This window comes from Primulina eburnea, chromosome 10 (genome assembly GCF_022965805.1).
Source record: "Primulina eburnea isolate SZY01 chromosome 10, ASM2296580v1, whole genome shotgun sequence".
NCBI lineage: Eukaryota > Viridiplantae > Streptophyta > Magnoliopsida > Lamiales > Gesneriaceae > Primulina > Primulina eburnea.
This window is the reverse complement of record NC_133110.1, coordinates 10982077-10991489: the sequence shown is the minus strand read 5'-3', so window position 1 is coordinate 10991489 and position 9413 is coordinate 10982077. Positions and strand designations below refer to the sequence as shown.

The following is a 9413-nucleotide window of genomic DNA, read 5'->3' as shown; positions in this document are numbered from 1 at the left end:
TGGTCATGCAGCTGTCATGGCTGGCGAGATTGCTTCTCACCATTTTCCTGCTTTATCTTCCAGGAACGACACAGTCACGTCCACTTTCAGTGCCTCGGGAACTTCCAATAGGCGATGTTGAGTCTCTACACCTTTCAGCCAACTCTGGCTAACTTCAGGGTCAGCGGCTCCACTGAAGGTTGGACACATATTCTTGCGGAGTGACTCATGGTGGAACTTGATTCCATTTGGTGGTGGAGGTGGAGGTGGAGGTGGTGGTGGCTGATTGGTGTTCGGGTTTCCCAACCTTTGTAGTGTTGTCGCCACAATAGTGGCTATGGCCAAAAGATCAGCTTGGCTTAAGTTGACTGTCGGCGGGGGTCCATTTCCTTGCTCGTTCTCCTGTCCGCCTTCACGGTTGATATTAGCATAACGCGGGTTGCGGTTCTGTCTTGGGGGTCTGCCGGCCATTTCCTACAGATTAAAAGTTCTAAGAATTTTTTGTACGAGTAAAGTTCATACAATATGTTGTGCTGAAATAAATTGAAATCAATGAACCAAATAGAACAAATTTTTATTGATTTCTAGAAGAAAGAACACGACCAATCTAAAGGAAATAAAAGTCGTACTGAATAAAATAGCAACAACGGAAAAAGAAAGGTAAAATAAAACTCCTAGAACAAAATCACTAAGACAGAATAAAATATCAGGATAGAGTAAGATACTGAAAATTAAATTTTTTTGAAAATTTCCAAAAATGGAAAGTTTTCAGATAGACATATGGATTCGAAGAGTATGTCGAGAGGATTTCAGATCAGTTGACGGAACCGAATTCGGAGTTTCCTACGAAAAATCAAAGGACACATGCTGGCGGTTTGACTCGTTGACTCGGCCGAGTTGACTCGTCGGGTTGACTCGCCGGAGTATGGTCGGAGCAAAGTCGTGTGTCGGCGAAGGGGTCAGCATCACTGAACCGGTGGTGGCACGGCCAGAATCGGTCGGGAAACTACCTAATTAGCCAGAAATCGCTCAAACTCGGTTAACTCACTTGAAATTGGGCGTTTCCGATTAGTTGATCCGATCTCAAAATTGATTGGTGGTAAACGTTACCCATGGATAGTATAATGTTTGGGTAAAAGGAATTGAAAATCGGAGTAGGATTGATAGGGTAATTGGAAGAAATAAAATTCGTCGTTAGGGTTCGTACGCCAAATCCGTAGATCCAAAATTCCGGTTGCACCAGAGGACGAAATCCAAAATTGTTTAAGGGCTTTTGTTCATCTCATCTAGGCGGTCCTAGATCTGGTATCCGATCAAAGAAACACTACCGGAAGCGGCCGGAATCGGCGAAAAATGCGGCGCGCACGCTAAGGGCCTGTTTGGCCGGAATTCCTGATTTTTTTTATTTTTTTTTTGGAAAATCGATTTTTCCAACTCGGATTATGAACATGGAGGCTCTGATACCACTTAAATGTCACGCCCCGAAACTCGGGATTGACACCGGCGTCGTTTAACAATCACATAATTGAAAACAACAAGCCTTTCGTAGCACAGTATAAACCGAACCAGTTTATATATCATAATTTCAACCCAAAGGAAACATTTTCTTTACAACAAAAATCACTAAACGACAGAAATAAATGCGGAAGCGTAAAAACTGCATAATAATAATTTAAACTTAATCTAATTTCTTGAGCATTCACCATCCCCAAAACTTCTCAGATTCTTCCTCCACAATTTCTTCTTCAAGCTTATCTGGGAAGGGTTGAGTAAGGGGGTGAGTATTTTGGGAATACTCAGTAAATGGGGACATTGAACACAACATAAAAGTTTTTTAACATTTTCGAAACATACATATACATACAACATGCTTTTCATAATAGTAACGTAATTTCCATAATGTAATAACACTGCGATTTTTCACCTTTCAACGATTTACTGATGTCAGTCCCTAAGTTTTGATCCTCTAAGGGAGCGAGGCCGTAAAACAGTTCTATCCCACTGTTAAGGGCCATATGTTGGAATTCCACCCATTTTCAGGGAATCCTCACAGTGTCAACACATACACGTATCAAATTTCGTAAAAACGTATAGACGGGAGACGAAGCTCGACCGAATTTTTAAACAAAAAACCGAAAGTTTTTACATATGCATAAACCGAAATTATAAATTTTAAAACAGCCCACTTACCTTGTTTATTGATGCTAAAGACGTAGGTGTTTGGCTTCGGGAATTGAGTTGCTCCTCGTTTATGCTCGGACAGTACTTCGGCTTCGATTTTTAGCTTATACTTGGGACGATTTGTGCAGAGTTTTGGCTAGTGGAAGTTGCTGGAATTTTCGAAAACAGCAGCCTAGAATCTCGAAAATTGGGTGTGTTGTGGAGTGAGGGTGATGGCCTATTTATAGGGAGGAGAGGAGAGCTTAATATGGCACCTAAATCATGTATGATAAGCATCAAAATCCCTTGATTTTCCTTCCAATTTACCACCCAATCTCACGTTTTTGGCTTAGAATTTTCTTCCCACAATTTAGTTATTTAGCTACCAAGATGAGGGATTTATTCCTAAATTTTTAGGAATATTCAAGGACTAATTTATCTTCTTTCCTTGCACCTTGTATGACCTACCAATCTTGCAATCATTCTCCCTAATTTCGAAATTTGCATGATATTCATAACTTAATGACTTAATATTGTATATCCTAGAGTATCTCCATATTTCCCATATCAAATATTCTCCAATATGTAAATCTTATTTTAATACAATAATCCAACAAGAATATCCTCTACTCTTAAATTTCCTTACAATTTTATTAAATACATTATTGCAAATTCTCGGTTCTCACACTGCGGCTTGCATGAGGTGATTGACGTGGGTTCTTGGGGTCCAGAGTAGTCCTAAGTTGGTCTAGGGGAGGCCGAACCATGGCTGGTTCATCGGGTCTAGGCTAGGAACGAAATAAAGGGAGGGTTAGCTCACTAAGAATGAGGTGTGCTTGGGCTGTAATTTACAGAAGCGTATCAGCAGGGTTTTTATGGTTCTAAGGGGTTCAAATTGGGTGGATCCAGGTATGATATAGTGTTGTTAAGTCATGTTTTGAGTTTGGTAAAATTCGGTTAAGTTTCGGTCAGTTTCCCCCGGTCGTCAGTTACCGACCCGATCGCCAGTTACCGGTCAGTTCAGTTCAGGGACCACTTGCGTAGACCATAATCTCACCAAGAAAATTATTACAAGTTATTTCAGTACAGGGTTCCAAGGAGCAAACATTTTTACCATGATATTTTCAGTTCAGTTATGCACGTTCTATAATTACCATTGAAATGATATTTTACGTTACAAATCATAACAAGATATTTTCACTTGCATGCGATTTTATTACTTATTTACTTGTTATTTACGATATATGTATGCTGAATCTTTAGACTCACTAGACTTGATTGTTGTAGGTACTGATGAGGTCGGGGCGAGGGCGGGGACCAGTGAGCTAGCTTGGGTCGGCAGTAGTGGAACCCGAGGACCCCATTTCAGCATTTATTATTTTTAATTCAAACCAAGTTTTATGTTGCTGAATTATTTTTAAGTCATTATTTTGCAAACATTAGATTTCTTCCGCTGCTATTTTGAATATCAAACATTTTTATCAGTGTAACTTATGATTGAGACATTTAACTTATGATTGAGACATTTTAATTATTAAAAAAAAGAAAATTTTAATTATTCCATAAATTTTCAAGCACGAATTTTCGGGCCTTTACATAAGGAGTGTGAAACTGTCTGTTTTAGTGAAATAATTCACAAAACTGGCACCTTGCCAAAAATGGATCACTATAAATTTTGTCATTCAAATTTTTCATTTTTGATTATGTAAACGAGATTTGTACTTTTGATACATTTGGCTTTGTTTGATCCTCGATTGGGATTTTAATGAGTTCACAATTATTTATTTAATGAGTTTAGCATCTATTAATTAAATAGTAAATATTATTATTGGTGATTACTAAATGCAAAATTCTCATGAAACATTCTAGAATAGATTAATTAATTGAGTAATTAGATAAAATTCATTTAATTTAAAGCATATGTATGTATGTATCTATGTATATATATATATATATATATATATATATATATATTGTATTATAAAAAGTTGGTAATAATTTAATTATGCATGGTATTTTCAAGAGTTAAAAATACATACACTACAAAAAACAAAAAAAAATTAGCGACGGTCAAAACCGTCGCTAAAAGGATAAAGCGACGGTTTTAACGACGGTTTGATCGCCCGTAACAAAAGTCACTGTCGCATACATAAAGCGACGGTTTACAAACCGTCGTTTACACTAGCGACGGTCTTTTTCATAAAGACCGTCGCTATTTTAAGCGACGGTTATACGTGCACCGTCGCTTTAATAAGCGATGGTTTGTAAACGCCGTCGCTATATTTAGCGACGGTTGTACATAAACACCGTCGCTAAATTAAGCGACGAAGTTTAAAAAACCGTCGCTAAAATAAGCGACGGTATAACAACAACCGTCGCTATATTAATCGACGGTTTTTAAAAAAACCGTCGCTTAATATAGCGACGGTGTTTCATGAAAATCGCAACTGATGTGGGCGAAAATATTAAATTTACGCAAAAATTAATGTGTTAAATTTACACAAATAAACAAACTACTACGCAAAAATTAAAATCATATATTGAATTTTCTGTAAAAAAAAAAAAAAGGTTTAAAACCTGATGTTGTGCGATAACATGCAATTCCACGTAACGCTGAGAAATCACACCGAGTAGCAAATCTACAAAAATAAATACGAAATAGTTAGTACAAAATAAAAAACCGAAGATTCAAAAAAATATATAGATTCGTTACTAAGCGAAAATCGATTAAGAAAATGTTCGCGAACCTCAGTATATATAGAATCATAGCGACGGGCTACGTGGAAACCGTCGCTATTGGCGACGGTTAAACTTAAACCGTCGCCGATATAGATCGGCGACAGTTTATTTTGAACAGTCGTCGAGATGGATCGGCGACGGTTTATATTGAACCGTCGCCGATTTAAATCGGCAACGGTTTATTTGTACCCGTCGCCTTATATTGCGACGGGTTATAATACCGTTGCTTAATATAGCGACGCTTGATGATAAACCGTTGCTAGAAAAGCGACGATTTTTAGAACACCGTCGCTTATTTTGATTTGTGGATAAACCGTCGCAATATTAGCGACTGTTTATAATAAACTGTCGCTACATTAGCGACGGTTATGGTTAAGTTGTCGCTAAAAGAGCGACGGTAATATTTACACCGTCGCTTGTTTTAAATAGCGACGAGTTTGTTTAAAATCATCGCAATAAATTGCGAGGGTTTGTTAAACCGTCGCCATATTAACGACAGTTTAGTGAAACCCGTCGCTAAAATAGCGATGGTAAACTATATACCATTGCTAAAAAAGAGACGGGTATCAGTAAACCGTCGCTTATTTTATTTAGCGACGAGTTTTCGAAAAATCGTCGCTAAATAACGACGGCTGTAAAAAAACCGTCGCAAATATAGAGACGGATTGAGGAAAACCGTCGCTATTCGATCCGTTTTTTTGTAGTGATACATGAGATATTCTGAATAATGACGTTATAGTATCCTGATTTAAAAGTTTATAAATATTTCCAAAAAATTTATATGAAATAATATAATTTTTACACAAAATTTTGTTCGCAAAATTTCTCTCTCCCCCTCACAATTCCGACCACTCATAGTTTTTGAAGAAAAATTTTTGGCCACCCTCCTTCCACTGTGCACCGCCACCATTGTTTGCCCGAATTTTGAAATTTCGACGATCAACTCTCGACGGAAATTTCGTTTAGATTTCTAGTGCGATCTATACTAGTAATCTTGTCTCTAATTGTAGACCTTATTTGGTGATCGCAAAAGGAAAAAGATATGTTCGTATATATTTAAAAAATGACTATTACCACTTAAAATCTGAAATAGTTTAGTGTCAAGAGTTTAGAACATAAAGGTAAATATTCTAAAAAAAAAAAAGAGAACTAACAATTTAGAAAGTATTTGTATCTCAGTAGACAAAAAAAAAAGAAAAAAATATGAAAGATGAAAATGGAAAATTAACTAGAAGTATGGATGGTCACCACTAAGGCTTGCCTACTCCTTTTTTATCATAGCAACATTTTCGTCCATAGGTAAAATTGAATATATAATTATTGAAATAATTGTTGGAGACTCAAATGTATATATTTTGAAGAGGAGAGTGGATGAGATAAAGAGGAGATGAGGCAGATGTGGAAAAAGAAGGAAATAGAGAAGTTTAGGAAAGACAGTTTTTGACATTTTATAATTATATTTTACGTTTTATGTTTTTATGTTAATGAATTTAATGTACTTATTAAAATTTTAATATCTCTAAATTTTTGTCGAATTTTTTAAAGTTAAGGTTAATTATCAAGGAATTTTAAGCACAATAAAAGTCTATTTTGAACACATTTTAACTTTTAAAATTTGAATAAACCCCTCGATGCTATTCGAGGAAAATTCATAAGACACTCACACGTGGGAAAATTTAACATTTTAGTCCTTCTCTAAACAAATAACAAATGTTGCCCGTCCATGTGGACATCGAATTCGCCGTAGCCCATAAGCGTCCATCCACGAGAAATTTTCTAGTATATATATTCATAATAAGTTCCACCAAGAACATTTCCACATTCAAAAATTTCCATTTTACGGCCCTGTAGGACTTATTGAAGATGAGTGAGTCTTATGTGAGACCGTCTCACGGATCTTAATTTGTGAGACGGGTCAACCCTACCCATATCACAATAAAAAGTAATACTCTTAGCATAAAAAGTAATATTTTTTCGTGGATTATCCAAATAAGAGATCCGTTTCACAAATAAGATCCGTGAGACCGTCTCACACAAGTTTTTGCCATTCAAGATTAAGTCTTTTATGAAACGGTCTCACGAATCTTTATCTGTGAGACAGGTCAAACCTACCGAGTACCGATATTCACGATAAAAAGTAACACTCTTAATGTAAAAAGTAATACTTTTTCATAGACGACCCAAATAAGATATTCGTCTTATAAAATATGACCCATGAGACCGTCTCACATAAATTTTTGCCCTTATTCAATCATTCTCATAAATGGATTAAAGGGGCGAAGGCATTTGAATTGAAAGATTTGATTTCAAATTTTTTATCTTAAATCTGATTTATGCATGACTCAAAATTATAATGAAATATTTGAAATCATTTGTTTTGTCCAATTAATTTTTTTTGTTTCAATTTCAAATCTAATATTCAACCTATTCATTCAAAAAACCTTTCCATAAATTAAAATTCATCCATGGAAAGACAAACTAAAAGATTATCCTTAAATGTCGATACAAAGGCCTGCGTGATCCCCAACAGGCAACTGCACCCAACTGCAACCAGGAACTTTCTTCAAACCTTTTTGCATCATATCATTTCTTGTGTTATTGATGCCATTATCATATCCGTGCAAAGAGGAGACAGAACCAGCAAGAACATAATTTGCTCCGATCTCAGGCTCTGTTTCAAGCAGAAGTTTCATTAGATGTGAATCTGCAGAATGAACACGGCCATGGTGCTTGCATGAACTGAGATAACTCCTTAATATAACAGAGTTAGGCTCCATAGGCATGCTCATAATCATCCGATAAGCTTCTTCTATCTTCCCAGCACGTCCCAATAAGTCTACCATGCAACCATAATGTTCCAGAGTTGGCGAGATACCATATACATTTACCATTTTTTCAAAGAGGTCACTTGCTTCGTGGACCAGGCCGTTGTGGCTACAAGCAGAAAGTATTGCTGAAAATGACATGCTATCGGGCAATAAGCCTGTTTTTTCCATTCTAGTAAACAAAGATAGAGCTTCTTTACCATGGCCATACTCAGCGAGGCAGGAAATCATTACTGTCCAAGATTGTACATATTTATTTCCAACGTAGTTGAAAATGTGGAAGGCTTCGTCTACGAGCCCATATTTCGAGTACATATTCAAAAGGGCTGTCACCAAGGAGACATCTAACTCAGTAGCATTCCTGATAATGTAAGAATGAAAGGATTTTCCTACTCTAATATTGAGTAGTTTGGTACAAGCAGTGATCAAACTAACCAAAGTTACTGAATTTGGCTTCCCATTTAGCATCATTATATCTTTGAATACCATCAAAGAATCCCAAGTACGGTTACTGCAAGTGTTCGAAAAACAACAAAATATAAGACCAAACAAAACATGGCAAAAAAATAACTCAATTAGCAAAAATATTCAACTTAAAGAATCAGAAAAAGAAAAAGAAAACGCATTTAGCGTACTGCGAAAAAGATTAGGAATCTACATACCAATCAACGTAAGCAGCAACCATGGAACTCCAAGACACCACATCTTTCTCAATCATTTCATCGAACACTTTCCTCGAATACCCAATCACACCGCACCGACCATACATCGTCAAGAGCGTATTATTCACATGTTGGTCTGAACCAAGACCCGCCTTCAAAACCATCGAATGCACCGAACCGCCAGCTGCGATCATCAAGCACCGCCCACAAGCCTTTATGACAAAAGGGTATGTGAATTTGTCGGGTTTGAGTTCTCCATGTGATCGAAGCAATTCCACGAAGAGTTTTAGTGATTCTAACGGGGTCGATGAGTAGTTGGAGTATGATTTGATTAGCGTGTTCCATGCAAAGAGTGGCGGGGGTGTGATGGGTGAATTGTCGAATAGTTTCCGGGCGTGGTCGAGGTAGACCGAGGAAGAGGCGAGGATTAGCTGAGAGAAGAAGAATTCATTGTGGTCGAGGGAGATCTTGAAGAGTAAACAGTGAAGTTGCAGAGCTTTGATGGAGATTGTCGACTGCTGGAACAGGGCTTGAATATGGCGATATGTCATTCCAGGTAACTCATCTCATTTCAAATCCAATCCAACTCAATAAAAAATTTGAGTTCAAAATTTCTTTCAACATTTGTGTAATAATAAAAAAAAATATTTCGAAATATATCCCTGACCTTATACCACTTTCAAAAAAATAATCTTCATCTATTAAATTATAAAAATATCACTTAGTTAAATAAGTTGTTAAAAAACTTGTACTCACGACCATTCAAGTTTAAAACTTCGCTCAAACCATAGTAGTCTCTAGAAACCATCTTCTTATAAGCTCGAGCTATGGTTCGCAATCGCAATCACAGAGACTAGAGACGGATCCAGAAATAAAAGTTGGGGGAGCTTGAACTCAATATGATAAGTTATATATTATTAAAAAAAATTACATTATATCGTTCAACGAAGTTGTGTCCTACGAGATTTTAAAACATAAAATTCATCAATAATAGAATTTACATCAATATGTTTAGCTAAATCTCGTTCAATATAGAGTGTCAAACAAT

The 9413-nt window shown here is 36.5% G+C and overlaps 1 protein-coding gene across 1 annotated transcript; it reads right to left on the bottom strand.

The window, feature by feature from the left end:
• Window positions 1-7280: 7280 nt before the first annotated feature.
• Window positions 7281-9042, bottom strand: LOC140803774 (pentatricopeptide repeat-containing protein At1g31920-like). The gene is made up of 2 exons (XM_073159655.1): window positions 8366-9042; window positions 7281-8214 (listed from the first exon to the last, which is right to left on the bottom strand). The coding sequence occupies exons 1-2, from the start codon at window positions 8914-8916 to the stop codon at window positions 7371-7373; spliced, it is 1395 nt and encodes a 464-aa protein (XP_073015756.1). The 5' UTR covers window positions 8917-9042; the 3' UTR covers window positions 7281-7370.
• Window positions 9043-9413: the final 371 nt, after the last annotated feature.